Below are 16,648 nucleotides of genomic sequence, written 5' to 3' on the forward strand. Positions count from 1 at the left end.
TAAATCATGATGGCAACAGAAGTCCGCGAGTCCATGCAGCTACGAATACAAAGGGAAAAGAATACGGTCTGAGAGGCACCGGTTTTCACGGGCCTCGACGTGCCTCCCCTGGAGGTGCTTAGCGCTTGCCAAGGAGCAAAGGGCAATGTGGTGCTGCAGCAGCCTGGCAGGACGGATGCCACCAGGGATCACTCCTGGGATCTTCCCGCCACCAGAGCCACATGACCTGACTCCACACTCTGCAGTCGCAAGGACGCATCAGGCAAACCCAAGGTGAGGGCTGGGATCTCTAAAGTGGCAAGGTCATGAACATGGAGGAGGAGACAGGGACACACCCAGACTGAAGGAAACTCAAGAGACATGATGACCAGGTGCAACATGAAATTCTGAACTGGATTCTTCGCTATAAAGGATGTTGTTGGGATCCATGAAAAAAGTTGAACGGGGTCTGAGAATTAGTTGGTGGTAAATGCATCAGTGTGAATTCTCTGATTTTGATGGTTTCACTACGCTGTGTAAAAATCTGCCCTCATTTGTACGAACACACACTAAAGTATTGGAGGTGAGAAGGCATTAAGTTGGTAACTTATCTCAAAGGGTTCAGGAAAAATAAGTTCTTTGTACTATAGTGGCGACTTTTCTGTAAGTTTTTTGAAATTGTTTCAAAACAACACAAAATGTTTTTCGACTTCAACCTGCCCGAAGTAGCAAATAATGACTTTAGTGTCCATTAAAATGAAGGATTAAAAGAATTTTAGTCAGTGTTTCTCGACCAGGCGCGATTCCTACCCCTAGGGGACAGTGAACAGTACCTGGGGATGTCTCTGATTGTCACAACTGGGAGGCGCTACTAGTATCTGGTGGGTCTACAGACCAAGGAAACTGCAGAACTTTCTAGAATACACAGGACAGCCCCTACAGCAAAGGATGACCGGGTCCCACATGTCAACAGTGAGAGGCCCAAAAATCTCACCACTAACAGTAACAACAATATCCTGGTCATACTGCTTATTAGCCAAGTGGCCTTAAACAAGTTTTTCCACCTTTCTGTGCCTCAGATTCCTCATCTGTGTAATGGGAATAAAAATAGATACCTCACTGACCCACTGTGTTTTGCAAATGCCTGTCACCAAGGACACATGCCATACAGTCACATCAGTTCAAGAGACAGCTGGTAAGCGCTGGAGCTCCGGGATGGGGAAGGCTAGGCCACGCATTCCCATCCTGCTTGCCCTTATCCCCTGAAAGATCGGACACTGGCATGGCAGCTTGGGAGAGCTACGACCGTTTCCGTACCCAGCACAGACTCACGCGAAAGATGACGTGAATACACAAATGAGCAAGCACACAAACGAAAGCTCCTTCTCCCCGTTAGCACCCACCGCTCGGGAGGGAATGGGGCATCCACCCACCTCGTCCCTTCTCATCCTGAGCCCTGGGTGCTTATCTCGGGTTCTCCTTCCTTCCATCTCGGGCCTGGGAACCCAGACCCCACCCTGCCCCCACCCGCCCAGGGACCCACCGGAAGCCAGAAGGCCAAAAACAGCCCCAAACAGGATGGCCAGCACTGAGTCTCAGAGCTTGGTTTCTTGCAGGTCTGGCTTCTTAAGGGAAGGCGATTTTTTTTTTCTTTTTCTCTCTCTCTCTTTTTCTGTGTGGCAAAACTGCCTTCACGAAGGTTTGAAGAAAAAAATAAACTGACGGCAATGGAAATTTTAATACTAGAAAAATGTCAAGAAAGCAAACACAGGTTTCAATGAGACATTAGGGCTGACAGCTCATGGAAAAAGGCTTGAAACTACCAAAACACGAAAACCCCCCTTGCTAAGGGAGCGCATGCACCTGCTGTGAAACTCATCAAATTCAAAACAGGCCTCAGTGGACAGGTTTTGTGCCCAAGTCAAAAGGCGGGCCACAGAGAGGGTCTCCAAGGGTCCTGGGGAGCAAAAGGGCTGCGATCTGACCCAACGCGGACCACTGGCCTCATGGGTGGACTCTGGGGGTGGACACAGCTTGGTGAGGAGGAAGGCGGAAGGGACAGGCCTGCACTCCACAAAGCCCACAGTCTCCAGGGCCACGCTCAAGCCTTGAAGGTTACGTGGCCCTGGGCACTTCTCCACCTTTTCTGAGCCTTGCTGCCTCCTTGTGGAACGCCATCATCACCCCCCTCCCTTGTGGTTCCTGGGTCAGGGAGACCCCCTAGGGGAGCCTGCCTCAAAACCAGAAAGGGAAGCTCAGACCATTCCTGTTCACTCCTTCCCCCGTGGTCAGGGCCCAGCACACAGCAGGTGCTCAGGCAGTGTTTATGGAGTACTGATGAAGACCTTGCCCTGCCTGGAAAGGGCTGCACAGGGGAGAAAAGGCTCTTGGGGGACAGATGGCTGGGACCCCTCCCCCACAACACACACACCAGGTGAGAGCTAGAAACAGGGTCTCGAAAGGTGGCCTGCAAAAGTTGGCCCGGAAGCTGGGCAGGGATCAGAGAGTAAGGGCCAGGGAGGGCTTCAGAACAACCTAGAATTCAGAAAGCCCTGAGGTTGCTGGTGAGGAAAAAGGCTCCCAACACAGGCCAGCGTGCCAGCCAACAGGAGCCACCCACTGCACCGCACAAACAGGCCCCCTCGACTAACCCACACGGCTGCCCTCTGAAGTCCCACCGCCCCCCTTTTACAAGTGAGGAAACAGAGACACACAGGAATTAAACTCACCTGCGGCCACGTAGCTGGTAAGTGGTAGACCCAGGATGCCAGCCCCATCAGCCTGCCCCACAGCCCCCTAGGGCCCCTGCTGCCAGCAGGAGAGGGGGGGAAGGAAGGAGTGGGGAGGCTGGGGAGGAGGGGAAGGCATTCCAGAATGCCTCTCCGGGTGGGGGGCAAAGGGAGGAAGGATGAAAGGCAAGGGGGATCTTACACCTCCCTGCCAGCGCTCTGGGAGGACTGTGGGGATGGGCCGTGTAGTTCCCACCCACAGCCCGTGCCCGTTACAGATGAGGCTGTGGAGACAGGGAGCCCAAACCAGGGCCCAGAGCCGCTGCGTCCGTGTGGCCCAAGCAGCGCCTTTGGACATGCGGACACTCACCCACAGGCTCCAGCGCGGGCCGGAAGGTCCGGGCAGGGTAGCACAGGTGGAGCTCTGAAAGGACGGCAGGGTCGGCGGGAGGTGCCAGCCTCGGGGAGCCTCAGAGGGCAGGGCTGGGCCCCAGCCAGGCTAGTGCAGGGCAGCTGGCGCTTTCCAAGGCCCCAGGACCCATCTACTCACTCTGCCGGATCCACTTCCTGCAGGCCCTCCAGTGGCACAGGAGGAAGGAGACGGAGACCAAGACCACCACCAGGACCAGGACGATCCAGAAGAGCACAGGCCCTGGAACACAGAGGCGGCCCTGCACTCTCCGCCCTGGCGCGGGGGCCCTGAGGTCCCCACCTGCTGCAGCCTCGCGGGAAGGCCCTCACCCCAGGCTACGTTCTGCTCCTGGGACACAGACACCGTGGAGGCTGGCAGGGCCCCGTCCTTCCCCGGCCGGGGACTGGAACCCAGACCCTGTATCTCCCTGGTGCGGCCCGCACCCGCCTGCCCTCCCTCACCTGGCTCTAGGGGCCCATCGGGGGGAGTGAAGTAGTTGACAGAAGAGCAAACCATTTCTAAACAGTGAGAAATTGAGGAGTTATGGGGCCAGAGTGAAGGAACCGAGGTCCAAAACGTTACGGTCTAGGGGTGCCTGGGTGGCTCAGTCTGACTTTGGCTTAGGTCACGGTCTCACGGTTCATGGGAGTGAGCCCCACATCAGGCTCGCTGCTGTCAGCACAGAGCCCGCATCGGATTCTCTGCCCAACTCTCTCTCCGCCCCTGCCCTGCTTGCAGGCTCTCTCTCTCTCTCTCTCAAAAATAAACAAACATTTAAAATCAACAACAGCAACAACACAAAAGGAGTCACACTCTAAGTGGCTGTGGAGGAGGGCACGTGCCATGTGTGTCCCCCACTAGCCGGTGGCACGTTCAGTGCAGCCAGAGTCAGGCTGGGGCGGGCAGAGCAGGGAGGCCAGGGGCATGCGGAGTGTGGGACTCCCAGCTCCGCTCCAGATGGGAAGCTCCGGGACAACAGCCACGGGGTCTTCTCCGCACATAAACGCGCTCAGCAAGTGTTCCCTGAGTATCACGTAGGCACCACTACCATCTCCATTTTTACATGAAAAACTGAGGAAACTGAGGCTTGCAAAGATTAAGTAACTCACTTAAACATCAAAGGGTAACAGCAGAATCATGGCTTGGGCCAGGCTAGGGTGGCTCCAGGGCCCACACGCTTACCTGCTATGTTTCGTTTTGTTTTGTTTTGTTTTACAACTCAGTACTTAAATTGCTCCTTTTTTCGTCTGTCCCTTATGAAGACTGGATATCTATTTACTGTTTTTTTAAGTCCAGTTTTAGATGGTAAAAAGTAGCATGTGCCATATATGTGCTTTTCAAACTTTAATGTGCATAGGTATCTCCTGGGGCCATGTTCAGATAAAGAGTCTGGTTCAGTGGGGCTGGGGTGGAGCCCACGATTTGCTCTTCTAAAAAACTGCTGAAAGTGCAAGTCCAGGACCCACGTTTTGAGGACAGCTGGCTAGAGAACTGATGCTGCCTAGTGTCTGATATGAGAACTGCAAGCCCTAAAGTGAAGCGCGCTTAGAATGTCTGTCTAGAAGGAGCCCTGCCCATGCTGGACTCGCTGCCTGTACTCCGCGGCTCGCTGCCCTGCGTGCTACATGGCGTGACAATTTTACAGGTGAGAAAACCGAGGCTCAAAGGAATTAAGCAACTAGTCAAGGCCATATACACATTCACCAAATTTTTTTAATTGTCTCTTGAATTTCTTCTTTTTAAAAAAGTTATATTTATTTAAGTGAATTAACTCTACACCCAACGTGGGGCTCCAACTCATGACCCTGAGATCAAGAGTTGGATCTTGATCCAACTGAGCCAACCAGGTGCAAATATTTTCTGAGTAGCAGTCATGGGCCATGGGGATGAAGCTGTGAGCAAACTCCCTGCTCACAAGAACTGAGGAACAACACTAGAGAGTGACAGCGTCCCAGGCCCAGCTCGAGAAGCCAGAAACCTGGGGTCAACCCTGGGCTCCCCCACCCTGGATGCCGCTGCTCAGGAAGGGCCTCCCTTCTCCTGGCTCCTGGGGAGGCAGACCCTCCTTTCTGAGAGGTAATCATTACCTGAAACCAGAATGGGCTTTCCTGTGGAGGAGAAAGAGATGGGAATGCTCGTTGATGTGAAGGTGTCTCCCCAGGCGTGCGTGATGCCTCCTCCATTCTCCTTACTGCTCTGGGGGTCGGCTGGGGAGACCAGAGAGGCCGTGCTGCTGCCAGGAGAGAAGCCAGAGGGAAGACTGATGACTGAGATGGAAAAAGGAAAGCGTGTACACAGGCACCATCCCAGTCACCCCAGACAGAGCTGGGCACGTCTCCAAAATGACCTGTGAGCTCGGCACAGACATCCAGCCCAGGCCCCACCTCCACCCCCCAGCCCTGCTTCCCCCGAAAAGGACCAGGAAGTCACCTGGTGGGCACCTTGCTGCCCTCTGGGTTGGTGCTGCACTCAGGGTGGGCTTCTGGGGGAGGTGGCTCATGGGTGGCATCCCTCTCGGCTGTACCTGCAGGGAGTGGACGTAGAATCCACGTCAAGGAGCCTTACCCAGCAGGACTGGTAACTTGCAGGGAAGTGGCATGGTGAGGCCAGAAGGACATTGCAGCCAGGCAGACCCAGGCTAGTGTCCTGGGCCTGTCTCCTCCTCTCCCTCCTTCCTTCCTTCCTTCCCTCTATGCAACAACTCTTTACTGAGCACCCACTATGTACCAGGGACCATGCTGCAGGCTGGGACATAGCAGTGCACAAAACTGATCCCACTGTCAGGGGCTCACAGGCTGGTGGGGCTCACAGACATGACTCAGGTGTCACACGAAGCCACACGGGCTCCCTGAACTGGGACACTCAACCTCGTCTGACCAGGAGGGCTCCCCTTGGGAGGCTGTTGCTGGGATGTGTGTATGGGTGGGCCTATCTAAGCAGAGGAAATTGAAAGTGGGGTGGCCCATAGGTGGGGGAAGGAGGAGAGTGAGCACATGGGAGAGGCTGGTGTGCAGCCGCATTAAAATGCGTATACAAGTGTCTGTTGTACACAATTGTTCAGAGCTGGGCTCTTCATAGTAGCCAGAGAAGTGGAAACAACCCAAATGTCCATCAAGTGGTAAATGGATAAATAAACTGTAATATGTCAGTACCAGAATACTGTGTGGACGTAAGAGGAACAGAAGCACTCATTCATGCTACAGCCTGGATGAACCCCACAAGTATTATGCTCAGTGAAAGAAACCCAACACAGAACATGTATTCTGGAAATGTCCAGAAAAGGTTTATCCAGAGGGACAGAGAGTAGATTAGTGCTTTTCTAAGCTGAGGACAGACACGGGGATTGACTACTAAAGGCATGAGGTCTCTTAGACTGAGGCGATGGTTTTACAACTTGGTAAATTTCCTTACAATCATTGAATTATACACACCTAAAACTAGCAGATCTTGTGGTATGTAAAGTATACAGCAATAAAGCTATTCTTTAGGTCTTTCTCAGGGTGCCCGGGTGGCTCAACTCTTGACTTCGGCTCAGGGCATGATCTCACAGTTTCTAAGTTTGTAAGTTTGAGCCCCCGGATGGGCTCTGTGCTGACAACCTGGAGCCTGCTTGGGTTTCTCTCTCTTTCTCTCTCTCTGCCCTCCCCTACTCCCTATCTTTCTCTCTCTCTCAATAAATAAACATTTTTTAAAAATTGGGTCTTTCTCGCCAAAGCAACGATTTAATGAGCCATGAGGTGGGACCAGTGTGGTAGGTTGAATCAAGGGTCCACTCCTCACGTGTGGGAGGCGTCTGTGTTCCTGCCTCGCCAGCGCCATGGGGCTCAGACGGCCAGTACAGCGTGCCTGCTCCCAGCCTGGGCATTTCTGCACTTCTGCCATCGCCACAAGGAGATGGTGCTCTGGGCAGGGAGCGGCCTCCACTGGTCCCAGAGTATGAGAGAAACACTAGAAGCAAACCCAAACCAAACCAACAAACCCAGGCAAGACAGCAGAGTGCCCAGCTGATCCACGGAGGAGCAAGAGCCGAACACTAAAACGTCAGTGTTGTTTGTCAACCGCTATTCCTGCGGCTAGAGCTGGCTGAGACAGTCAGGTTTGTGTCTCAGAAGATCAAAGTGAAAGGGCTGCTCTTTATCTCCAGCCAACTGCGATCACACAGGAAGGTGGCTTGGTGGTTCTAGACCCTCTGATTTCATTAGAAGAGAAACCTGGGGATGCATGGGTGGCTCAGTCGGTTAAGCATCCGACTCTATTTCAGCTCAGATCGTGATCTCACATTTTGTGAGTCTGAGCCCCATGTCAGGCTCTGCACTGTGAGGAGCCTGCTTCAGATTCTCTCTCTCCCTCTTTCTCTCTGTCTCTCCCCTGCTCATGCGTGCTCACACTTTTAAATAAATAAACTTTTAAAAAAACTGATAAATACACATAAATGAATAAATTTAAATACTATCTCCTGATATTTAAATGTAGCCTCAACTTTTAAAATCTCTTTCTTTTGAAATCAACTTTATTAAAAAGGCATAATTTATAAAGAAGAAAATGACCCCTAAGTTTACAGTTTGATGGTTTTGAAGAATGTATACAACCATGTAACTCTAACTCCATTTAAGATCTACAACATTCCCGCCATTCCAGAAAGTTCCCTAGTGCCCTCGGCCATAAATCCTTCCCTCACATTCAGGCAACCACTGGTCTGCTTTATGTCACTATAGATTGGTTTGCCTGTTCTAGAATTTCACAGGATGCAATCAGGCAGTATGTACTTTCTGGTGTCTGGCTTCTTTCACTCAACATAATATTTCCGAGATTCGTTTATGTTGCAAAGAACAGTGTTCCATCGTAGAGATGTACCACCATTTACCTACTCATTCACCAGCTGATGGGCATTTGGGTTGTTTCCAGTTTGAAGCTATTATAAATAAGGCAGCTCTGAATATCCTTGTACAAGTCTTTGTGAGGACATAGAATTCCATTCCTGTTGAGTACCTAAGAGGGGGAAGGCTGTATCACTGTGCTGACAAGACAGAATGTCTTTAAGGACCATTCAGAGATGACCTCCTCTGATCTGACCCAGTCCTCTCTTTTTATATATGGAGAGAACCACAGAGCCAGAGCTAGAGCCAGAAGGCAAGGCTCCTGAGTCCCAGCCCAGAGCACACCTTCTGCCTTGGGACTGAGCACTTTCTTACAAGTTTATAATTAACTGGCCCACATTTGAAGTAGATCACTATCCCTCTTTCCCTGGTGACAGCACCCCTCTTCTGATGGGGTGCAAAGCAAATCCCCCACCCACATTCATTTCCCTTCTAAAAAGTTCTCATGATGCCTCTCAGATTTCTCCTGAAACACCTTGAAGAAAAAGTGAAGCAAGGATTAATTTCCTTTTTGGATTAGTAGGGTCGCGAGGAACTCTCCTCTTTTGAGGGTTCTCCAAATAGATGCTAAGTCTTTCCACATGGTCACTAGACTATGACTGGAATTAGCTGAAGCCTGGAGGCATTAGCTTATGAGGAAGATGATAAAATCTGTTATGATAATTTCTATTTGTTTGCAAATGAGTATTTGAATTACATTTAAGATGTCATTGGTTTCAACAAGAGTTGACTTTGAGAGGACTGGAGGAGTTCTTGTGTTCAAATATACCACTTGTGGCTACACCCAGGTAGCACCAGGAACAGAGAGCCCTCTGGCCTCTCTCTAAGGCAGCCTCAGTCTGAGCTCCGAGTAGGAATACCTGCTGGAATCCAGCAACAGAACTCCTCTAAGTGGAGAAGATGGACCCAATGCTCCTTGGATACCGCTGAACCTCTCTATGTGTACCATACCTCATCTGTAGCCTTCCTCCTTCCTCCCTGGATTAGTGACCCTCCCCTTTCTTCCTTCTTTTGATCTGGAGGTGAACAGAGGTATTGTTTAGTCCCTACTTAGTCTGCCTGTGTTCTCTGGTAAAGGCCCACTGAAAAAGAAAAAAAAAGAAAGAAAGAAAGAGACTACCTACTCTTAGTCCCAATTTAGAACTAAAAAGGATATTATCTACCAGATCGAAATATTTCTCTTTAAATCCAAATACCTGATCCTTGGGGCCATTTGAAGGAGAATGGTCTTAGCATCAAGGTTAAATGGATTCTTTTTTTGTACATCCAACAAATGCTTAAAGTCAGATAAAATTTTCATCTTTATATTTGGAGTGTAAATTTCTTGTCTGCTATTTTCCCTAGAGTTTTCAATTGCCTTTCTTTTTCTTGTTGATAAAAGAATAATGTGCCCTCACCATATCAAGTTTTTCAAATGTACTTCTCATCAAGTTTACTGTAATTCTTTCTTTCATTCCTGCCGACAAGATAATTCACTGGAGCCCTGCTCCATTTTTCCATTCTTATCTGGCTCAACTGGTCTGCAACACAGCTATCATTCTGGGACTTCCCTTTCTTGGTCCCCTAGGACAGAGTCACTGTTTTCTAGATTCATTGATTTTTTTTTTTTTTGGTCCCTCATTTAGCTAGTTTATATCTTCAAGTAACTCTAAAAGAAGACACATGAGGGAAAATCCTTCTGCCCTTTTATGTCTGAAAATGTTTTTGTTCTGCTCTCAAACTTAATTGTATCCTAACTGAAAAATTCTAGGTTCAGAACCAAGAAGAAGCTGATGTAGTCTGGTAGAGAATAGTCTGGGCTAAAACTCAGGATCCTTGTGTTCCAGCTCTAGCTCTGGCCCTAACATTCTCTCCATCTGTAAAACTAGGTTGTGAGGTCAGATCACAGGTGGTAGGTTTTGAATTGACCCTTAAAGACATTCTGTGTGGCCAGCACAGTGATCCAGTCATTCCTCTCCTGGGTATTTACTCATGAGAGACAAAAATATATATTTACACAGAGATGTACAAGAATGTTTGTAACTGCCATATTCATAAAAGCTCAAAACTGGAGGGTGCCTGGGTGGCTCATCGGTTAAGCATCTGACTTGATCTCAGCTCAGGTCATGATCTCATGCTTGTGGGTTCCACAAGTGGATGGGGCACCACTGTGGGTACGAGGCCCAGAGTACACAGTGACCAAGTCAAGAGGGCCATGAGAAATAGGAATGCAGAAGACCCAAGACTTGGGGTAGGGGGTGCATGGAGGGGATTATGGCACTTCTGCTGACATGGGGCCTGAGATGAGCAGTGTCCCCATTGGGAGGGCCACACCAGGGTGGTCACCAGACCTAGGCTGGGGCTATGAGGTTGTAAGGGACCGTCTACTCTGGGAGCATGACCGGAACCAGATGACCCCACCCACATGACCTGCTGACAGAGTGTGCAGCAAAAGCAAGAAAAAGTAAATGTAGCCAAGAAAAAGCTTCCTTCCTCCTGCAGTGGCTTCCCGGTACCCTCTATGGGCAAAGCATAACATCATGTTCACAGGAGAAATGTGCAGAGTCCAGTCCTTTACTGCACAGCAGGTGCTTAGGGTGTAATGAGAGTTGAGAGGCAACTATTGGTAACAAGCACACTTTCTAAAAGCCTTTTTTTTTGGTCCTCTATTTTCTTATAATTTCTTTTTCATTGTGTTCTGTTCTCACTTTATTGATGTAACAACTTCTTGAATTTTTCTGTAGACATTTTTAAAGTTTATCAATTTATTTTGAGAGAGTGAGCAGGGAAGGAGCAGAGAGAGAGAGGGAGAAAGAGAATCCCGAGAAGGCTCCACACTGTCAGCACAGAGCCCTATGCAGGGCTGGATCCCATGAACCTCTAGATCATGACCTGAGCAGAGATCAAGAGACACTCAGCTGACTGAAGTCACCCGGGTGCCCCCTGTGGACACTAATTTAAATTTTTCAACTTCTATTGCTATTCCTGAAGCAATTCCTATTGCTTCATCCATAGTAAGTTTTCCTATTAATGTATCTTGCTATTCTCCTTCATGCTGCTGGTTTTCCTTATTAGTCTGGATATCTTTATTGTTTATTCATATTTACTTAAAAAGAACTATGCTGAGGGGTGCCTGGGTGGCTCAGATGGTTGAGCTTCCAACTTCGGCTGAGGACATGATCTCACAGTTCTTGAGTTCGAGCCCCATGTCAAGTTCTGTGCTGACAGCTCAGAGTCTGGAGCCTGCTTCAGATTCTGTCTCCCCCTCTCTCTGCCCCTCCCTCACTTGTGCTCGCTCTCTCTCTCTCTCAAAAATAAATTTAAAAATATAGAGGCGCCTGGGTGGCTCAGTCAGTTAAGTGTCCAACTTCGGCTCAGGTCATGATCTCACAGTTCATGAGTTCGAGCCCTGCATCGGGCTCTGTGCTGACAGCTAGCTCGGAGTCTGGGGCCTGTTTCAGATTCTGTGTCTCCTTCTCTCTCTGACCCTCCACTGCTCGCTCTCGCTCTCTCTCTCTCAGAAATAAAACATTAAAAAATAAATAAATAAAATTTTAAAAATAATGATAAATTTTTATAAAAAAAACTATGTTGAATATTCCAGCACATCCTTTTCACAGTGGGTCTCTTCGCTGAGTAGGAGGTCCACCCAGGAACTCTGGGCCCATGGTGGGGAGTGCGGGCTGGCAGTCTTCATTTCAGGGTGATTAGCAGGGGTAGCCTATTGACAATGCATACTCCCAAATACCAAAGGGACTTTACACCAGGGTGGCAGTACCACACCGGTAGCCCTAGGTTTTCCTAGATACTCCTTCAATGTCTTTAGCCAAAAAGATGATGATTTTCACTAGAGGATGAAAGCTCAGGTACCGTCTGTTCAGACTGGTCAGTGTCCATGGTATGCCACTGTTGCAAGATTTGTTTTTATTTTCAAGATAAAGTTTCAACCCTCTATACCTTTCAACTCTCCACTCCCATCCCATCCCATTTTACTTGCCTGCTCTGAGCCCAGAGCCTCTGTGGGGGTCTTCAAACCAAGTTACCCTCACATTTCCTGCAGCACTCATGGAATGAATCCGGGGGTGAACTTTCCTCTCCCTGGTTTCATCTGTCACCACCCTTCCCTCTGTTTTCTGCCTTCTAGAAATTTGCTGAAATCTCTTGTCTACTGATTGTTCTATTCCCCCCACCGTCAAGAATTTATAATTGTCTGTACTCTGGCAAATTTCTAGTGTCTTTTTTTCTGTTTCTTCTTTATTTGTTTTTTTTTTTTTCTTGTTTTGTTCTTTAAGTAAGCTCTACACCCAACATGGGGTCTCAACTCATGACCCCATGATCACGAGTCCCATGCTCTACTGACTGGGCCAGCAGGCACCCCAAAATGACTACCATCTTGAGTTGGAGCCCTCTTCATGTTGATTTCATATTGATCCATCTGAGTCATGAAACAGCCTTTCAAAAGCAAGTCAAGATTTTATCAATCCAACATCAAAAGGAAAACATTTTTTTAAATATTATCAGAATCTCTTACCAAAATGCCAAATCTAGAATTTTTCTTAGTTTATTTATGTTTTGAAGTACCTGTGTGGCTCAGTCAGTTAAGCATCTGACTCCTGGTTTCTGCTCAGGTTATGATCTCAGTCATGAGATCGAATCAAGCCTTGCATCGGACTCTGAGCTGACAGTACAGAGCCTGCTTGGGACTCTCTCTCTCCCTCTCTCTCTTCCACACCCCCCCTCAAAATAAATAAACATTTTTTAAAGTTCATTTATTTATTTTTAGTAATATCTACACCCAGCGCAGGGCTGGAACTCACAACCCCAAGATCAAGAGTTGCATGCTCTTCTGACTCAGCCAGCCAGGCACTCCAAAATCCATATTTTATTCCACTTCCTGGATCTAGCTATTAAAAGAAAAACCAAAGCCCAAACCTGACCTAGTTAACAGCTAGGGCTGAAGGTCACTTGCCCAGCTTGGGACAGAGAGAAATACAGCTGTAGGGGCACAGATCTCAGCCCCTTGGCTGGGGGCGCAGACTGCTTACCGTGGGGTTTGGTGGCCATGCCTGGTGGGCAGATGCGGCGGGTGACACAGCGGGCACAGGAGTTGGTGGCTGATGTGACACAGAACATGCCAGGTCGACATTCGCAGACACGAGAGGAGTTCCAGGTGCAGGGTGTCTTCTCCACCAGGTCATCTAAGGGACACAGAAGGGTCACGGGGAAGGATCTGACATGGCAAGGGCAGGGGGTCCAGAGAACCCCCAGGAGGGCAGAGAAGCATTTGTCCAGAAGCAAATGCTCAGATGACTATTCTGTTGAGCCGATCTCTTGGCACACTCAAAAAATGCTGAGTGAAAGAAGGCAGGAAAAAAAGAGTATATACTATGTTATTGTATTTATGGAAAAGGCTAGAAAATGCAAACTCTCCCACAGTGGCAGACAGCAGAATGGTGACCTGGGAATGGACGCGGGGCGAGCAACAGTGGGAGGGATAATCAGGAGCACAAGGAAACTTTCTGGGGGGTGGAGGGTTCATTTACCTCAATTGTAGTGATGGTTTCACCGCTACATGCATATGTCAAAACGTATCAAATGGCACATTTTAGACATTACATTGCACTGCATGTCAATCATACCTCAATCGAGCTGTTAAAAGAAAATACTCTAGAAGCCAGAGTGAGCAGGCATGGGTATAGATGAGCGCACACTGGCCATGCCTTGTTCATTCTTTAAAACTGGGCAATAGTCCATGACCGTTCCTGACCCGCTCTGCTTCTCAGTGTGTCTGAAATTTTCAATGATAGCAAGGGATTCACCCCCACCAAAATTAAGAGGTTTTGTAAAAGAAAACATAGAATAATGCATTTACATATGTTCAGAAATATTCTGTGTGCTCTATGTGGGTGAAAATAGAGCTACTGCATTAGATTAGACAAATGTGACTTGATCATTAAGGACTTTTCTCAGTCAGCAGGATACTTAAGAGACCTCAAATGATAAAGGACCTCACAGTCTCTTCCTTAAACCTCCAGAGGGAGTGGGAAGCAGAGAGGATCTGGGGAATGTGTGTGGCGGGCAAGGGTGAGCTCCCCAGTGAGAGAGATGAGAGGGGACAGTAACAGCTATTATCAGGGTTACAGCTATTGATATCATTGAGTAGGTGTGAGGCAGCATTAATACAATAGAGTCTGGGGGAGTAGAATTCCTAGCACTCTACCCAGATTAATCTAGTTTAAACTATTTAATTCCCACAACAGCTCTCTGGGAGAGTACTATTATTTTTTTTTATTTTTTATTTTTTTATTTCTAGGAGAGAGAGAGAGACAGCGTGAGCAGGGGAGGGTCAGAGAGAGAGGGAGTCACAGACTCTGAAACAGGGTCCAGGCTCTGAGCTGGCAGTCAGCACAGAGCCCGACGTGGGGCTCGAACCCATGAACTGCGAGATCATGACCTCAGAGAAAGTCGGACACTTAACCGACTAAGCTACCCAGGCGCCCCAGGAGAGTACTATTATTATGCCCATTTTACAGATGACGAAACTGAGGCACAGAGAGGTTAAGAAACTTGCTTGTGTTTAAAAGATGTAAAGGAGTGGAGGGGCGCCTGGGTGGCTTAGTCGGTTAAGAGTCCGACTTTCGCTTAGGTCATGATCTCGCGGTTCATGGGTTTGAGCCCCACGTCAGGCTCTGTGCTGACTGCCAGCTCAGAGCCTGGAGCCTATTTCAGAGTCTGTGTCTCCTTCTCTCTCTGACCCTCCCCTGCTCGTGCTGTCTCTCTCTCTCTCTCTCCTAGAAATAAATAAAAATATTTAAAAATAAAAAATAAAAAAAAAAATAAAAGATGTAAAGGAGTGGAGCCACGATTTGAACCCAGGCACTTGGGCTGGGCTGTGCTCTTAGCCCCTGTACCACACCCCACTGCTTCGCAGGGCTTTATCCTTAGAGCTGAAGGAATCTCAGACCCACAGCCACCTCTTGTGTCTCTATCTGATATGGTGGTTATGACAGGTTACTTTTTTCCAAAATGGCCAGAGCAATGTTTCTGGCCCCATCTGCTCATCTTGGCCTCTGCCACTTAACTACCAAGAAGCTGGATTTCTTTTCCTTCTGTTGACTCAAGTGGGACTTGAGGCTGGCTCAACAGGTAGAAAACGGCAGAAGTTATGTCATGGATTCTGAGGCAATGTCACCGAAAGGGATATAGCTTGGCCCCACCCCTGCCCCATCCTTGGAATCCAGCCACGAGGCCTTGAGGAAGCCCAAAGTCAGCCACGTAGAGGCCGACACAGAGAGCATCGAGGCCCTGGCCTGCAGTTGGCATGGACCCGCGGGCCCGTGAATGAAAATGCTTTCAGAGGATTCCAACCTCCAGCCTTCACACTTTCCAGATGAAATGCCAGACATGGTGGAGCAGAGGCCAGCAGTCCCCGCAGTGCCCTGTCTGAATTCTGACCCACAGAACTCACGAGCACAAAGACTGGTTTGGTTATCACCACCGAGTTCTGACAGAACTTGCTATGCGGCCGTAGTAACTGGGACAGTGGCCCCCAGTGACAACAGTGTCCTCTCCTCTTCAGGCCTCCCCTGACTTTAGGCCATGTTGTTGTGTGAAATAAACTGGACAAGGAAGCATAATCACGCATTCCCCGGGGCCTGGGAGGCCTCCCCGGCCCTTTGGGGCCCTGGCGGATGTCATGGGGCAGCTGGTGTTGCCGTAAGGCTGTGGTGAGCGGACTGTGCACACAACAGTCACCCAGCAAGCAGCTATCCAGGGAATTGTCTAAAGGACAGTGAATGACCACAGCCCACAACCTCAAAGTTCAAGCTCCAGCTCTGCCATTCTCAAAGACTTGTGGCCTTTGTAAAGCCTCAGGACCCAAGCCCTCAATTTTCTCTTCTCTAAAATGGTGACAATCATAATCTATGCACCATAAGATAGCTACCAAAAATAACAAGACCAGTTTAGAACAGTTAGGTTATAACAAATGCTTCCTTGCAGGTGTGAGCAAATGGAAGCTCTCTGAAAAGGAGTCACCACCATCAAAACCCTATGATCATGACTGGGCTCAGAAAATCAAACTGCTCAGAAATGCTAAAGAGGTGTGCTAGGCTCCTAAGGGCTGAGCAGTCCCAGAACAAACTCAAGGTTCCCCATCCCTAGGTTCTCAGTCAAGACTCTTGCTCCCAGAGAGGGCCCGTGAAGGGGAGAAGATGGCCCTTACCTCCAGAACAGCTCACACAGGCCGTGCAGCGGCCATTCCTATCCAGGTAGTGGTCAGGCTCACAATGCGTCCTGCAGTCAGGTGACTCCTGCGGGCACAGCTGGGGCGGGGTCAGCCCTGGGAAAGACAGAGAAGCTCCAGGCCAGGCCACCTTGGCAAAGGCCCTACCTCTTCACCCAGCCACCACCACCAGCTCCATGGCCAGCTCCCAGATTCCACATGTGTCACATCAGTCTTCAGAAGGAGTCCTGAAGCCCAGAGAGGGAAGGAATGTGTCTAAAGCCACACAGGAGAAGAGCACTAACTGCCTCCGAACTGCCCCCCTGCTTCCAGGCCCTGCCCTCTGCGATCCATCATTGCCACTATGCCTGAGCCCTCTCCCCAGCCCCACTGCTGTGTCACCACCCTCCTCGAAACCCTGGGGCCACTTCCCTCTGAGATCAGCCAT

The 16,648-nt window shown here is 49.2% G+C and overlaps 1 protein-coding gene across 1 annotated transcript in view; it reads right to left on the minus strand.

Moving 5' to 3' along the window:
- LOC120224912 (tumor necrosis factor receptor superfamily member 8-like) overlaps window positions 1–16,317 on the minus strand; it is a gene marked incomplete at its 5' end in the record, with an annotated part of 28,164 nt that extends 11,847 nt beyond the window's left edge. Inside the window, 6 exons of the mRNA XM_039223156.1 lie at window positions 3,079–3,132; window positions 3,259–3,360; window positions 5,208–5,353; window positions 5,551–5,644; window positions 13,022–13,174; window positions 16,201–16,317. Coding sequence (XP_039079087.1) covers window positions 3,079–3,132; window positions 3,259–3,360; window positions 5,208–5,353; window positions 5,551–5,644; window positions 13,022–13,174; window positions 16,201–16,317 — 666 coding nt within the window. The remainder of the gene's footprint in view (window positions 1–3,078; window positions 3,133–3,258; window positions 3,361–5,207; window positions 5,354–5,550; window positions 5,645–13,021; window positions 13,175–16,200) is intronic.
- Between the last annotated feature and the right edge of the window lie 331 nt (window positions 16,318–16,648).

The sequence above is a fragment of the Hyaena hyaena genome, unplaced genomic scaffold (genome assembly GCF_003009895.1).
Source record: "Hyaena hyaena isolate Hyena2069 unplaced genomic scaffold, ASM300989v1 scaffold_1283, whole genome shotgun sequence".
Lineage (NCBI taxonomy): Eukaryota > Metazoa > Chordata > Mammalia > Carnivora > Hyaenidae > Hyaena > Hyaena hyaena.